This window comes from Girardinichthys multiradiatus, chromosome 6 (genome assembly GCF_021462225.1).
Source record: "Girardinichthys multiradiatus isolate DD_20200921_A chromosome 6, DD_fGirMul_XY1, whole genome shotgun sequence".
NCBI classification, from domain to species: Eukaryota; Metazoa; Chordata; class Actinopteri; order Cyprinodontiformes; family Goodeidae; genus Girardinichthys; species Girardinichthys multiradiatus.
The window spans coordinates 44815343-44835876 of record NC_061799.1 but is presented as its reverse complement, the minus strand read 5'-3'; the positions used below and the strand labels follow the sequence as shown (position 1 = coordinate 44835876).

The window sequence follows — 20534 nt, the reverse complement described above, 5'->3', positions numbered from 1 at the left end:
TTCCTATTTTTATCATTTGAACATTTATGTCTTTATATCAACTGGAACTTGTCCTAAAAAACTTTGTTGCTGGAAAATAAAACAAACCTCATGTTAGAGCACCAAACAGTAAACTAGTGCTCCTTTTGCATATTTGTTTTAAAGAAATACCAAAATGTCACCATTCTCAGGCCAAAGCTGCGATTTTTGCAAAGCAACCCTGTCCCCTGCTGTTGAGAAGACTCGTTCACTTGGTACAGATGCTGCTGGTGTCGTGAGGTACGATTTGGCAAGTGGAGAAAGTAGTGGGTGGATCTTGCCATAGTTTTTCCACCAGTTCATTGCACAGCTTTTGAGAGGTGTAGATTCTTCACTTCTGTACCTGGTGATTTCTGCTTGGAGCAGCATGTGTACAACAGTCCCTTCTAGAAGGTCTTCTGAGGCTGTCTTCTTGGGGGGAGGAGGCTGCTGTTGCTGTAGGTGTTGAAGCACTGGGCTCTGCTCCTCCATCACCTTTGTTCTCCTCTGGTAAGCTGGACGACACAGCAGTAAAAAAAAAAACAAAACACAATAGAAACATTTTCTAAAAGTAAAAAAAAAAGCATCCATTTCATTTTTTTTACATTTTCATGCTTTCAGCACATTATCTGGGAATATTATACTACAGCAATATTAACAGAAAACATTATCACAACAAAAAAGTGAACATAGTTAATACCTGCTGCACAGCTCTATCCTTGATCCTGGTGAAAACGTCTTTTGACGCTGGTTTTCCTCCAGATTGGGTGGGGTGTGAAACCCGGGGTCAGCTGCAGGTCATTCCAGCAGGTGGCTGTATTACCTTGCATACCTGTTAGGTAGATTGCTCAGGATAGACCCCTTCATTGCAGTCACTGTGGGTGAGTCATCGTCTTTACGTTGCATGCTTTGCTCAATCGTGTATTTTAGGGGAACGATGAGGGATACTGTAGGATTGTGTCACTGAGCACAGTGGTGGCAGTTTTTAAAGGTTTCAGAAGTTTCACAACGTCCTCGGCATCATGAATGTCAGAATTATCTAGAGTGCATTTCGTCTTATGTCCGTGGTAAGAAGAGCTGCTGCAACCGCTGCCTGTCGCTCCAGATAGCGTTCAACCATGTCCGACCGCTGTTTCAGCGCGTCGTAACATCCATAACAAGCTTGTGCTGCTTGTCCTGGTCAAGTGTCTTCTGTTTGGTAGCTAACACGGCGGTTGCAGTAGGGCTGCGGTGAAAGAAGGCGGCAGTGCACCTAATAAGACCTAACAGATGAGATACACGGGGCACAGCCAAACCTGCCTGAGTTGCCAAGTTCAGTGTATGAGCAAAACACTTAATATGAGGCCCGAGTCCAGCTTCTCGTATGGCAACGTCCATATTTCTTGTGTTATCGGTGACAACAGCGAAGCCATGTTTTAGTCGTTCCAGCTTCCATTCTACTACAGCATCTCCCAGTTCTTGTGCAATGGTTGTCCTGCTGTGAGTTTCAAAAAGAGGATGCGTTTGATGCACAAAGCTAACCATTTTCCACCCGGCGGCGATCACGTGAGCCGTCATTGTAAGGTAACTTTGCGTTGCCCTAGATGTCCATCTGTCGGTGGTAATAGCTACACTATCAGCCGTTTCAAGCACCTCAACAACGATAGCTTTGACTTGCACCGTCTGGCTGACGTGTGGACGTGAAGGGAGGGTGTATTTCGGCTCTAATGTGTTTATCATCTCCTGAACGCCGTCGTTTTCTACAGTTGAAAGTGTTCTCATGATTTTAGCCAAATAAACATCGACAGACTGTAATTGCTTTGGCCCTTGCACTGGAGTGAGTTAAAGGACGTGTAAATGTGTTCGTCAGCGTAGTCTTGCGAATCTTCCCTCCTGTGGCGCCGAATATGGCGATCATAGCTCGCTGTGGTGCCGGCTAATATATTGTAACATGTTGGTCGTACTATCTGAGTCCGTTATCAGTGTCCTGCAGTCTTTGTCCTGTCAGTAGTTTTCTCACCGGTTTCTCTTGTAAACACAAGGAAGCCAAATTGCTGCCACACTGTTGACTTTACATTGGCTTTGGAGTCTTTAATTTCGAAGTCGCTTGCTGCTGCTGCCATGCTTGTTTCGAGTTCAAGGCGCTGCCGCCATCCACAAACACAACAATCAATGACGTCTGGCGCAAGCGTATCAACTCATTTAAGAAAGGAGTTTTGTTTACAGCAGAGCCATGAGAGAACGTTTACGGCTGTTTACAAGCTGTTGCTAATCAAATCTTTTTACATCGATTCACATTTTAAGCCGTTTAAATTGGATTTTAATCGATTTTCGAAGAATCGTTACATCCCTAGCAATGGGTTATGGGCAAAACATAGTCTGTGTGGTCTACTTCACCCCGTGGACTCAAAGCGGACGTCTAAACACTACAAACTACTCTTAGATGAACCGTGTGACGCCTACAGTACAAGATCTCCAGGAACAACCAGGCTGATGCATGAGACAGTCATGAATTATTTTAATGATCTCCTTCTTTGTCCTCACAGACCTCCAAAAGCCACATGTCTCCGATGAGGAGGAAGCTTCTGCCATCCAACAGCTCTGTAACCAGGAGAAGAAGTCCAGTCATGACCAGGAGGAAGCAGAACCTCAGTGGACTGAAGAGGAACAGATGGAACCAGATCCTCCTCTGATTGAAGAACATTGGGAACCAGGACCTCCATGGATAAAAGAGGAAGAGGAGGACCCAGTACATCCACTGATTGAAGTAGAAGATATGGAACCCCTGTCTTCATGGACTAAAGAGGAACAGAAGGAACCAGAATGTCCACTGATATTAGAAAAGAAGGAGGAACCACATTCATCATGGCTTAAACATGAAAAGCGGGCACCAGAACATTTACCAACTAGACTCCACCGCAGTCAGGAGGGAGAGCATCTTGTCCAGAAGCAGTTTATTGCGTTGATGGAGACTTCTACTCTTCAGGAAGGTGATTTGGGTGAAGAGGAACCAAGACCTGAGCAGCTTTCCTTTCATGTTTCTCCTGTAGATGAAACCAGAGATCAGAAAGGAAGCAGCTCTATTATATCAGAGAGTCAAGCTCACAGCGACACAAAGAAAGGGTCGTTTAGGTGTGACCTTTGTGGGAGATGTTGTAAGAATAAGTATATATTGAAACAACATTACAAAACCCACACTGGAGAAAGACCTTTTACTTGTGAAACATGTCGGAAAAGTTTTGCTCGACGTCATCACTTAGAAATACACCAGAGAACCCACACTGGTGAGAGACCTTTTTTTTGTCAAATATGCCGAAAAAGCTTCTCTCAGATTGGTACTTTAAATGTTCACAAGAAAATTCATACAGGTGAGAGACCTTTCTCATGTGAAATATGTGGCAAAAGTTTTACTAGACGCTATCAATTAACTACACACCGGACAACACACACAGGTATGCGGAAGAAGTTTCTTTTTAATTGGTGATTTAAATATTCACAAGAAAATTCATACTGATAAAAGTCCTTTCTCAGATGAGACCTTTGGAAAAAAGCTTCTCAGATAAAATATGTTTGGATCATGATAGAACAAGTCACGCAGGGTTTATCTGTGTTTATTATGTTGTAAGAGTTGTAGTACTCTCACTATACTAGCTACAGAAGCCCATCTCCACTTGGGGTGATGACCCCTCGACTGGCTGATGACTTCAACAGCTTCTTTTATAGGTTTGAAAGCCAGCCATTCACATCTCACTTCCACAGAAAATGGCTACCTTCACCTCCCCACATAAAACTCTACGACTACCTCTCCTGTCCCCTCCGGCCCACCGCCTGCACTAAAAGTCACAGAGGAGGATGCAAATAGGGTCTTTCAGCGTCAGAAGACCAGGGAAGCTCTAGGACCTGAGGGTGTTTCCCTCTTCTACCTGAAAGCCTGTGCTGATCTACTGGCCCCAATCTGACTCACCTGCAAAATATTGCAGAATAATCATCTAAGTCTTTCCTCAACACTTCATGTTCTCCCATCTGCTCCAAGTCTTCTGTTTATTTCTTTCCATGATAATTCCTTCATTTCCAGAAATTTTTCATACCCTCTGATTATTTAAATAGTTTTGTGTTTAACTTCCCCTCTGTCGCTGCCCCCTGGTCGCAGTCTTTGATTTAATTTATCCGTTTCTACCCTTGTCTATTTTTACTCTCTTGTCACTGCCTCAGTATAATTTATTGTCTTTACCGTGTGAGTTTCCACAGCTCTCTTCCTGACTTCACAGCCCCATATATCACAGTGTGCTTGTTGCATTTAACCGGTTCATTCTTTCCACATTCTTCAAACACCTTTGTTTCCCTTTGCAGGCCACGGTTATAAGTTCATACCTCTGACATTTATAGCAACGAAGAGGTGGAGGAATGTATGGTCAGACAGTAAAACTCATACAACCTATTTTTACTTGTTCAGGCAGCACTAAGTCCTGAAAGTCCAGGTGCACATACTTTTAACTCTCACCATTTACTTTTCTTTATAATCTTCTGATCTTTCTCACCTCGCCTTGAATGATTCATTTAGTTTTTCCAGATCTACTGCGATAGGAAGGTCAAACATCACTCCACAAGACATTGTCACCCAGAACTCCTCTCTGAGACCCGTTTCTTGCAAATGTTTTCAATATGTAGAGATTTATTTAGCTGTTTTTCATCTTTTCATTTTATCAACAAATTCCCATCTCTAAGATCTTTTGCCAGTTCTACATCCCCCAGCTTTTTTTCAGTTCCCTTGACAACATGATTGGACCAAAATTAATTTCTTCTCCCTACTAAATTTAAGGAACATTTTGAACTTCTCCCCTTTCATCTAGACTGACTTCAACTAAACACCTTTTATTAGAAGTTCTAACATCCTCATTATGCATCGTTGTCTGTCTTGCCTTTCTACCTATTCCAAACACTGGAGTCCAGTCAGGAAAATATACAGGTCCTTCTCAAAATATTAGCATATTGTGATAAAGTTCATTATTTTCCATAATGTCATGATGAAAATTTTACATTCATATATTTTAGATTCATTGCACACTAACTGAAATATTTCAGGTCTTTTATTGTCTTAATACGGATGATTTTGGCATACAGCTCATGAAAACCCAAAATTCCTATCTCACAAAATTAGCATATCATTAAAAGGGTCTCTAAACGAGCTATGAACCTAATCATCTGAATCAACGAGTTAACTCTAAACACCTGCAAAAGATTCCTGAGGCCTTTAAAACTCCCAGCCTGGTTCATCACTCAAAACCCCAATCATGGGTAAGACTGCCGACCTGACTGCTGTCCAGAAGGCCACTATTGACACCCTCAAGCAAGAGGGTAAGACACAGAAAGACATTTCTGAACGAATAGGCTGTTCCCAGAGTGCTGTATCAAGGCACCTCAGTGGGAAGTCTGTGGGAAGGAAAAAGTGTGGCAGAAAACGCTGCACAACGAGAAGAGGTGACCGGACCCTGAGGAAGATTGTGGAGAAGGGCCGATTCCAGACCTTGGGGGACCTGCGGAAGCAGTGGACTGAGTCTGGAGTAGAAACATCCAGAGCCACCGTGCACAGGCGTGTGCAGGAAATGGGCTACAGGTGCCGCATTCCCCAGACCTGGGCTACAGAGAAGCAGCACTGGACTGTTGCTCAGTGGTCCAAAGTACTTTTTTTGGATGAAAGCAAATTCTGCATGTCATTCGGAAATCAAGGTGCCAGAGTCTGGAGGAAGACTGGGGAGAAGGAAATGCCAAAATGCCAGAAGTCCAGTGTCAAGTACCCACAGTCAGTGATGGTCTGGGGTGCCGTGTCAGCTGCTGGTGTTGGTCCACTGTGTTTTATCAAGGGCAGGGTCAATGCAGCTAGCTATCAGGAGATTTTGGAGCACTTCATGCTTCCATCTGCTGAAAAGCTTTATGGAGATGAAGATTTCATTTTTCAGCACGACCTGGCACCTGCTCACAGTGCCAAAACCACTGGTAAATGGTTTACTGACCATGGTATCACTGTGCTCAATTGGCCTGCTAACTCTCCTGACCTGAACCCCATAGAGAATCTGTGGGATATTGTGAAGAGAACGTTGAGAGACTCAAGACCCAACACTCTGGATGAGCTAAAGGCCGCTATCGAAGCATCCTGGGCCTCCATAAGACCTCAGCAGTGCCACAGGCTGATTGCCTCCATGCCACGCCGCATTGAAGCAGTCATTTCTGCAAAAGGATTCCTGACCAAGTATTGAGTGCATAACTGTACATGATTATTTGAAGGTTGATGTTTTTTGTATTAAAAACACTTTTCTTTTATTGGTCGGATGAAATATGCTAATTTTGTGAGATAGGAATTTTGGGTTTTCATGAGCTGTATGCCACAATCATCCGTATGAAGACAATAAAAGACCTGAAATATTTCAGTTAGTGTGCAATGAATCTAAAATATATGAATGTTAAATTTTCATCATGACATTATGGAAAATAATGAACTTTATCACAATATGCTAATATTTTGAGAAGGACCTGTATTTCCTCACTTTTATCTCTAATGCCATTCCGACCCAGTTACACCAACCTCCAAGTCAAAAAGGAAGTCCTTCTCAAAAACCGCAATCAGAACTTGTGAGCTTCTCTCGCCAAACAGTTCCACGTCCATCCAGCCATGAACTTCGTTCAGTTTTCAGACTGTTGCTGCGAATGATCAGCTCAGCTGAAGCTGCTGGATGGTTTCATCTTATCTATTTGAATCTGACAGCAGATGGAAGAAATCTGCCTCACATGATGCAGAAACACTAAAAAACATTCAGCTTGGTGCTAAATTTGGGATCACAGACTGTTGAATGCACATGGCCAAGTTCAGTGTTTCAGTACTTTTTGAACAACTTGCTGTTTTCTTACGGGGATTTTAGTAGCAAAGGTGTTTGATCACATTTTGACATCATGAGACCAAGAAGAATTGATCAACAGTACCTCGGGATTTCGAGGCTTCAAACAGGAAGTTCTCAGATGGATGTGGCCACTGAGTTTAGAGAGTCACAGAGTGCCGTCAGCAGGTTGCGACAGATACAGAGACTGGAAGAGTCACAGAAATGCATAGGAGTGGACATCTTTTGGCCACATCTCACACTGATGACCGCTTCATTGTGAACAGTGCCTTGCAGGATGAATGCCGCTCAACCCCAGGCAGATTTAAGGGAGGTGAGAGGAATCCAAGTGTCACGTCAGACCACTCGAAACAACTTACATCAGCGTGGTCTACGTGCTAGACAACCTGCAAGGGTACCTGAATACACCACCAGCTACAGGCATTGTCATCTTGCATGGTCCAGATGAGGAACCAGTGGGCCTCAGTGCCGTAGTTTGATGAAAGTTGATTAATGCTGAACAGAAATAATGGCCGCCAACAATGTGCTATGCATCAGCCACCATTGTCACCAGATGAATCTTTGGTGGTGGTGTTACAGTGTGAGTAGGTGTGTCTTGTCAACACAGAACTGCCCCACACTTTGTGAAAAGTACCGACAAGTCCATACTACCTGAATAACATAATTAATTCAATCATCGTGTCCCTGTCTTAACAACACAAGCCTAGTTTCCTCTTCATGGATAACAATGCTCCAGCTCATCGAGGTCGCATTGCTTGAATATGGCTGCTGGAAACTGAAGTACCTCAAATGGAGCGGCCTGCACTTTCTCCACCCCAGAATCCCACAGGTTTCCTATGTTCTCCATCTAGAGTCCCTAGAACCTCAGTGACTGGGATTCCATGCCTCAGCAGACAATAAGTCGACTTGTGAACAGCATCAGACGTCGTCAAGCTGTAATTGATGCTCAAGGGCCTTTGACACGTTATCGAGACACTGACATTTCTTGTAGTGGTTTACTCCCCACTGGCTTCAACAAACAGTTGAAACAAACTGAGATGTGGCAATCACCATTGCATGCTTCTACCCTAATGTCCTACTTTCATGATACAATGAACTGAACTGAAATGTGTTTGTGTGCATGTAAATAAATTATGTATATAAGCATATTTGTATGCATTTTGTGCAGTTAGGATGCTTAAATTATTTATTGTTCAGTGAAATAAGCATTCAGTCTGTCAAGTATTATCCAGAGAATACCTGCCTAATATGGCTGTGGTATTAGAACAGATGAATAATTTGAGCTCTGGCATTCAACAACAAACTCTGCTCACATATGGAATAAATTCAAAATAACTTCTCTCCAAAATGTAAGAATTTATTAACAAACTCCAAGTTAAGATATTTCATATAAACTCTGAGGAGGCTAGAAACAATTGACAGACTAGCAAGGAAACCTGAAAAGAATAAAGGAATGTGAACAGGAGCTGTGTGCAAATAAAGGAACAATGACTGAAAAACCATAATCATAAAATGATGCAATGATATGACAATTTAACGTGGATAATTATTTTTAATGCTACGTTCCATTGACCTCGGAAATCGGAACCATGAGGTTGGAGTTTACGTCATGAGTTGTAGCGTTCCAGTTTCCTGCTTGTTTTTGTTCGTATTGCTAGCAACTGTAACCGCAGTCTTACAATAACACTGTTCTACGATGTATTTCAATGTTGATACATCTCGTCTTCTAAACTCTGACAAGTTGTACGTTTACGGCTGACCAAATGTTACATAACGAACTGCTATTCAAAGGTTGGAAATTCCGACTTCCGTGTGTAAATGGAATGCACCATATGAACCAAGGTTTACCTTAAAAAACTGGAAAATTAGGTCAAATTAGTTTTAATAATTAAGGTTAACAATTGGTATGTCTTCCAACAAACAGTTGAAAAGCAAAATCAGAAGGCAAATGAAACATTTTACTAAAACTTTATTTTAATAAAACATTATATTAACCCTTGAGGCACCTTTATATTGAACATACACTTTTTACCCCTATGTCCCAAAACGGTACCTCTTATACAAGTGAAATAAAAAATTTATATTTCATTTTTTTTTCACTTACACTGCATCAGATCTTTCCAACCACTGAAGACCCACTCATTGGTAGTTTTTTATATATATATATATGTATTTATTTTTTTTCAAAAAACTTTGTATTCTTAAAGGGGAAAAACATTAAATATGCTACATTTCTCTGAAAAAGGACATTTTCCACCAAAGTGGAATATTTTGGAATGAGTATTACAGCCTTGACTAGGTCCAAAATTGATGACAATATGGATTTTGATGCATTATTTGTGGAGCAATGATTGTTTATTGTAAAAAATGTACACTTTTTATGTTTAGGTCCCAAAACAGTAAATCTTTTTAAAATTGTAAAACATTGGAAAAAAATGTTAATCTTCACAGTATAGAATCTTTTCAATACCTTCAGACTAAATCACAGGCATCAAGCTTTTTATTTTCCTTCATTTTGTTTTTTGGTTTTTGCCATGCAATCACAACTTAAAGCATAATTCACAGGTTACACTAAGCTGCGTTTTGCATGCAGATGCTGGTTCCACACAGGATCTGCCAGAAAGCGGAGGCACACTCTTCAAATTCAAACATTTTTATAACTTAGTTATAAGAACCTTAGTTGTATTAAATGATCCAGGATCATATTGTTTTATTTTATAGGATTCTACTGATTCAAGAACCAAACTAAAGGAGATAAAGGTCAAAATACAGTTTTCTGATTATAATCCAATTAAATTATAAGGTTTGATTATTTTATTACCATTTATTGTGACCCAACCTAAAGTAAATGGTTTGATTAGGGGTCTGAAACAGATGGAAATAGTGACCCATAGAAACAACCTGAGGGTATGAATCCCTAAAGGTCCAATTTAACCTGAAGTCAGTTAAAAACCCAAAGGAGTTCAGAAATCTCCACAGGTTTGTGTTTGTGATGGTAGGTGGTGGAAAAGGCTTTTTCCTGTCAAGCCTCCTAAACAACTAGTTTTAATAACTGTGACGTTAAACGGTTGCTACGGAGATCTGTGTTTGGGCTTTTCCATTAAATGGGCCAGTTCTTAACCAGTGCTCATGCTAGACCCAGTTCCTAACTGGTATTGTAAAAGAATCGGTTGCTTGTCAGCCACCAAGTCAGAACCACATCATTATAAACATCTCATCCAGTTAATGGTTGACCCTCCTTCTGTTTTAGTCTGGTTTCTGATGAATCATCGAGCGTGGAGACACTTTAAAGAGAACATATTACATATATAATAATAATATTCAAACCTGCAGCACGGTTCTGTCCTCCAGGAGCTAAAAGCAGCACACAGCGCTAACATCAGCAGAAGGTACGATGCTGCTGCTATCAGAACCACAGCCAGGACGTCCTATCAACACAACAAATTATGTCTAGAATAAAGTTTGTTGTCATTTTATCATTATTTGCAGCTTTCTGCTTCGCTGCGTTCGTTGTTTCCATAGATAGAAGGAACCGACCTCTTAATCAGATGAAGTCTTTCAGCAAATCCTTCTAGATTCTGGAGGAGGCTGATGAAGAACTCATCCTTGAAGAGCTTCACGCAGACGAAGAGGAGTTTCCCCTCTGATGGGAACATTTCAATGAAAAATAAAATTTCACCAGAAACTTTGAAGAGGTTCTGATGCTGGGGGACGATGTGGATTAATACACCAAAAAACCCAACATTTAGACCCATCTACTTGCAGCTTCGGTATACTTGAGCTTGGTCGAGAAATAAAAATGGCGGAAAAGGCAAATCGGTGGCTGTTCTGCAGCAAATAGTGTGACGTAAGACGTACTAGAGGACAGAGAAAACTGAACGGAGTGAAAAATATGAGTCAAACTGAATATCAACGCAGCAACCGGAGAGACTAAATTCAACTTTTCTGTACTCCTACAGACTCCAAGTACACAACAGCATGGAGTTAGGCGTTAAAAAAGTCTCTCCCTTTAACAAACAAGGCTATTCATTCTAGCATCTCAGCAAACAGAAGGTCTAATTTCACCAATTCACTTTATCAACAGTGTTTGTGAACGCTTCATAATCCTGATGAGACATCAGGACCAGCAGCTGGAGAACAGGACGTAAACAGAACTTTTAGAGCCAGATTCATCAACTCCACCTGGAGATAATAAAAGACCACCAGTGTTTATGGACTCAGGGGAAAACAACCTGCAGAAATTGGCCTACTTAAAGTCTGTGATGTGATTTCAAAACAAACTGCAGGAAGATCAGCGACGGTTATCTTCAGTTATTGTGATGCTGATCGGATCCTTTATTATTATCCTTGAAACATGATGTTTTTAGTGGTTTTTCATCAAATCTGACCAATAAAAAGGAAACTAAACTGCAGCTTAAACGTTGCGCTCACAACAGTTTGATTGGACGCTGCTCCCGAGGATCCCGCCTTTAACTGCTGATGAAAGAGGTTCTGTCCTCTGGACCAGCAGCAAACTGGTTCTGGGTTAGGACCGTTTTTCAGTGTTTGGGTTATGTGAGTCTCGGTGGAACAAAAATAACTCTTGCTTAGTGAAAATGTGGACCTCTGATTGATTTCATTGAGCCTGAGAAAGTTATGCTTACAGATTCTGAACAGTTCTGCACTAAACTAACTAGCTGGAAAACTGACTTTAATAATAATAATCATAATAATAATCATATGTTGCATCACATGATTTCTTCACAGGTTTTTTAATGCTGACATTCATCATTTTACAGTAAGATTGAAGCCGTCCAGAAAGTCCAGTTTGGTTCTTGTGTTTTGATTTGGTTCAGTTTGATCATGTTTCCATAAATATCACACATAAGCCACCAATAATTCAGTCTCAAGTTAGAACATACCAGAACCCGTCTTCCCAAAGAATCCTGAGACTAAAAGTAGCTCCTTCTAAGAAAAACCTAAGATTTTTCCTAGAATTTTCCCTCAGTGAGATAAAAGTTATTCATGAAGCATCTGAGGCCTTCAGAGAGCTCCTAACGTGAGGAGATGTTCAGAGCGGTGAGGAGGACTTTTAGTGAACCTAAGAGCCTGAAGCAGAGAAGATGGAGGAAAGATGGAGAGATATTCTCCTATCCCAGGAGTTGCAACAACCAATCACAGCTCTTAGAAGACAGCATCACACCTAGCAACAGGGTCAACCACACCTTCTCGCTCATCTCCTAGCTCAGAGTTCTTGGCAGGACTTTTAGGCTCAGTGAGGAACTCTCTGAGGACGCTTCAGGATCTTGGTGGCCCTGATCTTCTAATGGACATAAAATATATCAACGTAAAACAGCCTCAGGAGGGGTCAGTAGAAGGTCACAATGTCCACCAGGACGACTTCTTCATTTAACGCTGTGTTATACCTGCCTCTCCAGCTCTGGATCATTAACCATTTCCTCACCGGATTAGAAAACAATGTTTTATCCTCTGAAGGATAAATGATTCAGACGGTTAGAGCCTCTGAGGATTTGTGTGGCGGCATGAGAACAGCATGAACTAACAGGTGTCACAGATGTCACAGATGTGTCACAAACGTCAGTCTGTTTTTTCCCAGTCAGGCGGTTCTGTGAGTCCTCGTGTGCCTGAGCAGACCCGCTCTACGACAGAACCTCTCTCCACACGTTGGGCAGGAATACGGCTTCTCGCCCGTGTGAATTCTCATGTGAACACTCAAGTTACTGTTCTGAGCAAATTGTTTTCCGCATGTCGTACATGAGAAAGGCCTCTCACCGGTGTGGGTTCTCATGTGTTTCAGCAGACTAGAATTGAGAATGAACCTTTTTCCACACGTGTCACAAGAATAAGCTCTGTCGTCGTTGTGGCTTTTCATGTGGTACTGGTAGGAGCTCTCATGAGAAAACGTTTTTCCAACACACATCGAACAGGCGTAGGGCTTCTGCTTGGAGTGAGTGATCATGTGATCAGACAGATGTCTGTTAGAACTTAAGGCTTTGCCACAGATGCCACATATGAAAGGCTTCTCACCGGTGTGGGTTCTCATGTGGACCTTCAAATTGCAGCTTTTAGAAAAGCTCTTGCCGCACGTTTTACAGGAAAAAGGCCGCTCCCCTGTGTGGGTTCTGCGATGCTGGATCAAATTGTTTTTGTAGTTAAAGACTTTTTCACAAAACTCACATTTCAGACAAGCATCGGTGTCCGTATGAGACAGACTCTGAGACACGGAGAAGCCGTTTCCTTCTAGACTTTGGGTCTGAGCTTCAGAACTATAATAGGTGTAAAACTGCTCTGTGTTTGGTTCTGATTCACTTTGTTGATAAATCACAGGGTCCACAAATGTCTCCTCCTTCGGTACCAGCGGCTGTCCCTTTTGGTTGTCAGAAATGTTGTCATAAAGCAGCTGTGGTTCTGTAAGTTCATCTTCAGTCTGTGGTGGTTCTGGTTGCTCCTGGGCTACTACAATCCCCACAGGTTCTGGTGGCCCTTGGTTGTCCTCAATCTGTAGACGTTCTGATTGCTTCTGTTCTCCCTTAATTCCTCTAGGTACTGGTTCCTTCTGGTGTCCTTTCACAAGTTCTTGCCCTTCTAGGCCATCTTCAATCAGTGGAGGTTCTGATTCTTCCTGTTTAATCTGTAGAGGTTCTGGTTTGTCTTGGTCTGGACCTGAAGGAACAAGGGGAAGCAATCATTAATCTTATGTTTGGTGGGTTGTCTGATTTAGATGAAAACTTATCTTAACGAGTCCATAAAATGTTTGCTTTGGGCCTCAACGCCTGATCTCACCATCCTGAATGGTTCTGGTCACAGCGCAGGATTCTGACGCACAGGCAGCGCTCTAACATTGTTAAACATAAAAGAAACAGATGCAGCGAGGGGAGAACGGTTCCTGAGGTGACGCAGTGCTGTGAACTCTGCTTATGGGTCGGGTTCCTGAGGAGGAGCGAGCTCTGGACCCAGAGAACTCTGCTCTGGAACAGTCAGTTAGTCAGTCAGTTCTACCGCTTATTCCATAGTGGGTCGCGGGGAAGCTGGTTCCTATCTCCAGCAGTCTATGGGTGAGAGGCGGGGTACAACCTGGACAGGTCGCCAGTCCATCACAGGGCAACATACAAACAACCAAGCACACACTCATTCATACACCTAAGGGCAATTTAGAGACCAATTAACCTAACAGGCATGTCTTTGGACTGTGGGAGGAAGCCAGAGTACCCGGTGAGAACCCACGCAAGCACGGGGAGAACATGCAAACTCCATGCAGAAAGACCCCCGGCCGGGAATCGAACCCAGGACCTTCTTGCTGCAAGGCAACAGTGCTACCAACTGCTCCACCGTGCAGCCCCTCTCTGGAACAAACATGTTTTATTCCAACTTGAAACTTAAAACCGGGCCTGGGACGTGAAGAAATGTCGCGATGACAAGTAAAATATTCGCAGAGCTAAATGTTTGACTAAAATGGTTCAAATAATTAGAAAATGTCTCCAAAGTTCAAGCAATTAAATCCAATAAATCTCAGCCGCTTCCTGAGGACAACGTCTACGGGACGAATGTTTCAAGTTAGACGTTTTCATTACAGAATGACGTTCCGGTCGAGGTTCTGTGTGTTGGTGTTCCTGGTTCTGGAGGGTGAGCTGCTGTAAAATGTCCAGTTTGAATCATACAACAATCTAAGGCAGTGGGTCTTCTTCAGACATGTCTCCTTAAGATCTTTGATTATTAACGTATTTTTTATTATTTAGATATTTCAGTTTTCTCTTTGTCTTTTATTTAATACTCTCTATGTGACTTTTATCTGTAAAAGGTGATATTCATCATTTTGACCTTCAGTCCAGCTTAATAAAACTTCAGAGCCTCTAATGTTAACCAACCTTTTGACAAAAAACATCATTTTTGATAAATATCCACTTCAAGAAATTTGTCGTCAGTTTAAAGACTGACAGAATAGATTTTATTTCCATTTTTAGGTTTTAAAATGAGGAAAAACAGAAAACTTTTAGTGAGAGGATGCATATTTTCTGCTATCGGATGTTGATATTTAAATAAAAATAGTTTCCAACCCAATGACACAAAAAGTCGATGTAAAACATATCACTGATACTTTTAGGTGTTGTGGAAATTCAGCGAAATGATTCCATGAGAAACCTGAATAAACAGCTGAAACCTTCATAGTTAAATGTGTATTTAAAAAGATGAGTTGGTTCTGGAGTCCTGAGCTTCATTAATAAACTGCATTCATTATTATATGGATTACAGCTCCTAAAACCTTCAGTGTTTTCACCCTGAACTCTCCTTCACTCACATCAGGACAGCTCAGTTATATAATTATAAATATAATGAAGCTCTGTAACGATGGACGCCCGTAAACCTCCTCAAAACTGAAAATAGAGTCAATCTCGACCTCATTGATGTCTGAATAACGTCGATGTTGCAATGACTGAATGAGAAGTTCCAGAAGTATCAGCAGACCCGTTCCCTGTTCATGCCCGTCCTTCCAATACCTCCTCCAGCGGTCCGGCCAGAGGAGGCGGCTTCTCTCACGGAGGAAAACCTTCTAACATCCATGTATGATTCTAACATCTTTAAAACATTTTTTTTAGAATTCAACTTAAATCAGAGCTTCTAGAGCCACTGCAGATCCAGGACATGGTCACCCGTCACATTCCTGGATTTAACTCCAGAACCAGAGAAAATATCAGAAGCTTCTTACCTGGACTGAGGAGAAAAGCAACTGGACCGGTCCTCTTTTCAGATCAATGTCAATTTAATGTTTCATTTGGAAACACGGTCCCAGAGTCTGGATGAAGAATCTAAGCTGCTGGAGGTCCAGTGTGAACTTTCCCCAGTTATGGGTTATTTGGTGAGCCATGTTCTCTGCTGGTGTTGGTCCAGTCAGTGCAGGCATCTACCAGAACACGTTAGAGCACTTCATGGTTTCCTCTGTTAACAAGCTTATAGAGATGCTCATTTCATTATCCAGCAGTACCGACCCACACTGCGAAAAGGACCAATACCTGCTTTTATCACCTTGGTAACACCAGCACACCGGTCTGACCCGAAGCTCAGAAAGAATCTATGAGCTCTTGTCAAGAGGAAGATGAGGGACACCAGAACAATATTGATGCAGTAAATCAGGCAAAAGGAGCCCCGACTAAGTACTGAGTGCAGATCATCTCCTGTAAATGAACATCATTTTCAGTGTTGATGTAAAACTTATTTTTATTGAAATTATCGGAGAAACTGAATGTTGGGTTTTCTTTCGCTGTAAACCAGAAACACCCAAACTAATATAGAGTTGTACCAACAACCCGCCTGACTTTACAGCAGAGCCACATTTAGGCATGCTCACAAACACACAACTTAGGCTTCAGTGCCTTGCCCAAGGGCACATCAACATGTGATAGGAGGAAGCTGGAATCAAAGCAACAACTTTTCCGACTGCAAGAAAATTACTCAATAATACAAATATGTATAAGTGCATGACTATAAAATTTTTTAATTCATACGTACAGTAGAGACCAAAAGTTTGGACACACCTTCTCATTCAAAGAGTTGTCTTTATTTTCATGACTATGAATATTGTAGCTTCACACTGAAGGCATCCAAACTATGAATTAACACATGTGGAATTATATACTGAACAAAAAAGTGTGAAACAACTGAAAATATGTCTTATATTCTAGGTTCTTCAAAGTAGCCACCTTTTGCTTTGATTACTGCTCCGCACACTCTTGGCATTCTGTTGATGAGCTTCAAGAGGTTGTCACCTGAAATGGTTTTCACTTCACAGGTGTGCCCTGTCAGGTTTAATAAGTGGGACTTCAAGCCTTATAAATGGGGTTGGGACCATCAGTTGTGTTGTGCAGGAGGTGGATACAGTACACAGCTGATAGTCCTACTGAATAGACTGTTAGAAAAAAGCAGCTAAGTAAAGAAAAACGAGTGACCATCATTACTTTAAGAAATGAAGGTCAGTCAGTCCGAACAATTGGGAAAACTTTGAAAGTGTCCCCAAGTGCAGTCGCAAAAACCATCAAGCGCTACAAAGAAACTGGATCACATGAGGACCGCCCCAGGAAAGGAAGACCAAGAGTCACCTCTGCTGCGGACGATAAGTTCATCCGAGTCACCAGCCTCAGAAATCGCAGGTTAACAGCAGCTCAGATTAGAGAACAGGTCAATGCCACACAGAGTTCTAGCAGCAGACACATCTCTAGAACAACTGTTAAGAGGAGACTGTGTGAATCAGGCCTTCATGGTCAAATAGCTGCTAGGAAACCACTGCTGAGGACAAGCAACAAGCAGAAGAGACTTGTTTGGGCTAAAGAACACAAGGAATGGACATTAGACCAGTGGAAATCTGTGCTTTGGTCTGATGAGTCCAAGTTTGAGATCTTTGGTTTCAACCACCGTGTCTTTGTGCGGCGCAGAAGAGGTGAACAGATGGACTCTACATGCCTGGTTCCCACCGTGAAGCATGGAGGAGGAGGTGTGATGGTGTGGGGGTGCTTTGCTGGTGACACTGTTGGGGATTTATTCAAAATTGAAGGCATACTGAACCAGCATGGCGACCACAGCATCTTGCAGCGGCATGCTAATCCATCCGGTTTGCATTTAGTTGGACCATCATTTATTTTTCAACAGGACAATGACCCCAAACACACCTCCAGGCTGTGTAAGGGCTATTTGACCAAGAAGGAGAGTGATGGGGTGCTGCACTAGATGTTTCAAAGCAAAATGTTACATTTATTTTCATCTTAAAGGATAGCTTTGGACTGCAGAGCAACACTGCAGTCATTTTCTCCTCAGTCCAGGTAAGAAGCTTGTCACATTGTCTTTGGTTCAGGAGTGGCTAATCACAAGAATGTGACAGTTGTAGCTCATGAGATCATGAAGCTCCGTCTCCAATTGCAATTACTGCCTTGTAAATCTCCACAAACCTCTTAAAGGGGCTTCGTTTTAAACGCCTCTTATTGTTGCAGTGACCTCTGTTGTCTGTGCATTTTTATATCATACTTTCTTCCTTCCACTCAACCAATAATATATTTGCACACAGCCCTTCATTACAGTCAACTTCTTTAATTTCATATTATTCGATCCAAAATGCTGCCGCGAAACATCACAAAACATATTTACTTGATTTAATCTTAAGCTAGACTGTGCTTTTAAAATTAATTTATGTACTGAGCAGAATAAAAACTGACAGACTTTTTGTTAAATCCGAGCACTAAATAAAACCAACCGCAAATAATCAAGGATGCTACTTCGTCATTGTTAAATGAGACAGTACCAGAATTTGCTGTACCAGAACATTTGTTGAATCCTTTCGTGTTTATGCTAGAGGTTTTATTATGGGCAGAAACTTGTGCCATCATAAACTGAATTTGAATTGCTCAGACGGAATCTGTATTTGCGTAATTTGAAAAGAAATATGCATTGCTTTGAAAATGAATTTCACTAAACAGAAACTGAATTTAATTGTTTGAAACTGAATTTATTCGTTGTATTAAAAATTCTGTTTTACAACTTTCACTTTCAGGTCTAAAATTCAATTTCTGTTCCAAAATTCAGTTTTTTGTGTCACACATCCGGGTCCTCGAAGCCACAGATTGGATTTACGTTTCACATCAGGTTAAACTTCCTTTACGGCATGTTGAGCTGCAGCTACATCAGCTTAGCGGATGTCAATCAACGAGTTAAATGAGCTTCTATAAGAAGCGTCATGGAAACAAATGAAGGTCAAACAGTAACTTATGCTACCTGCAGCTGTTAGCTAAACACGCGCCGCCGGTGTTACGTCCCCCACCCTTAAGAAGCGTAACTTCTGTTGCCTAGCAACCGTGTTAGCGTGAAGCACAGAGCTGTAACGCGGAACAAATGGAGCTTGAAGGTTAACACCGCTGGCTCCACTGTAAATAACTACATGGTTTTTATTTACCGCTTTTACATATTGCTGATGGCTTACAATACTTTTTTTTTTTGTTTAAAATGTTCTTGTTTTATGATCTTTTTCATTATTCAGCCATTTAAAAATGATTCAAAATAATTTTTCTGTTCAAAGATATAAAAATCTAATGCTGTAGATAAAATAGTTTGATGACAAATACCATTCGTTTAATTTATAAGCTTTTCACATATTAAACATACAACTTTAGGAACAAAGTTTAGATCAGTTTATTTGTAGAGCATTATAGTAATAATAAATAATTAAATAAACCAAACATTAATATTATATATCATCTGACTGAATTATATCTGTTTCATTTCCATCTATTGGGGAAACCCAGCGGAAGTTTGAAAACAACGTGCCGGGAGTCAGCGGTGCCCTGGGGGCTTAGCGCATCTCAACCGCCCGGTCAGCCCACAAATGCGTCCTTCAAAGGATGAAGTCCTGAATCTGGACAAAGCGATACTGAATGACATCCGTAAATCAGTAAATCTGGGTTTGATTAATCTGTGGCTTGTGTGACACAAAAACTGAATTTTGGAACTGAAATTGAATTATATAACTGAAACTGAAAGTAATCAAACTGAATTTTCAATACAAAGCAAATCAAATTTCAAAGCAAACAACTTCAGTTTCAAACTATTAAATTGGGTCTCAGTTTAGTAAAATTCATTTTCAGATTAATGCATTTAATTCCAAATTACACAAGTACAGATTCAGTCTAAATAAACAATTCAAATTCAGTTTCTTTTGGCACAAGTTTCTTACCATATTTTATTTAGAAAAAACATGAAGTTATGTGTCAATGAAACGCTGTTTAAAGGTTCAATAGCGTGACAGCAAGGCGGAAATGGAGCCACGTAATAAGGTGGAACTTCTCTAGATAAAATAAATAGAGTTTTAGCGCCCAAAAGTTTTTAAAACACGCCGAAATACTCTAATGATTGACGTGGAAACAATATTTATCGAGTATTTAGTCAGAAAAACACAGTTCTGAGCAAACCGAAAGCAAAAAGTCTGACTTCCGAGTTTAAACGTTGCGCAGATCTGAACGGAGCCTCTGAGACTGAAGTCTGTATTTAAAGCTGAGAGCTCAGATTAGAAACTAATTAAACTGATTTATCAGCCACTTTTTGTAATTTCTTACCGGTTCTGGTCGTGTTTATCTGGGGTTTCCAGCAGGTTTCCAGCAGTCTAACGTCCTCCTCGTAGCGGACGATGGTTTTCTCAACCTCTGAGAAGATTTCTTCAGCAGCAGCAGTTAGTCGCTCTCTGATAAACTCTCTCAGATGCTGAACTGAAGACATTGTTACTGAAACTACTGAAATATTCAGCTGAGATACGAAAACACAACCGTCTTCCAGCTGAGTCCAAACAAGCTGCTGCTGGAGCCTTTAGTTTTACTTCCGCTGGACGTCACACTGAGACAAAGCAGCGGATTGGTCCATTTACCGCCCCCTGCTGGACTGGAGTAGAACAGCAGCTTGGCAGCAGAACCAGACTCTATTCTCTGAATCAAACCAGAACTTTTCTAAACTGTCATTAATATAGCAGATATTAACCAAAAATATTTTCTACAGTAAAAGTTATTTTCAGTTGTTTCAGAGTCTTCCTACTATCCTCATATGCGTTACATTCTAATAATTCATATGGAAACGTGAGTCAGTTTTTAGTTCCACCTTTAATTCTCCCTGTATATCTGGGTCACTTCTTTTATAATTAATGTT

The 20534-nt window shown here is 41.2% G+C and overlaps 3 protein-coding genes across 3 annotated transcripts in view; 2 read left to right on the top strand and 1 right to left on the bottom strand.

The window, feature by feature from the left end:
• The window catches only part of LOC124870149 (zinc finger protein 813-like), a 51396-nt gene that overhangs the window by 1405 nt on the left and 29457 nt on the right, over positions 1 to 20534 (top strand). The gene's annotated exons all lie outside the window — the stretch shown is intronic.
• Positions 704 to 4934, top strand: LOC124869731 (zinc finger protein 570-like). Its single transcript, XM_047367805.1, has one exon. It carries the CDS (start codon positions 2498 to 2500, stop codon positions 3458 to 3460), a length of 963 nt encoding a protein of 320 aa, XP_047223761.1. The 5' UTR covers positions 704 to 2497; the 3' UTR covers positions 3461 to 4934.
• LOC124869720 (zinc finger protein 569-like) lies at positions 8203 to 20258 on the bottom strand. The gene is made up of 2 exons (XM_047367788.1): positions 19955 to 20258; positions 8203 to 13529 (listed from the first exon to the last, which is right to left on the bottom strand). Exons 1-2 carry the CDS (start codon positions 20112 to 20114, stop codon positions 12463 to 12465), a joined length of 1227 nt encoding a protein of 408 aa, XP_047223744.1. The 5' UTR covers positions 20115 to 20258; the 3' UTR covers positions 8203 to 12462.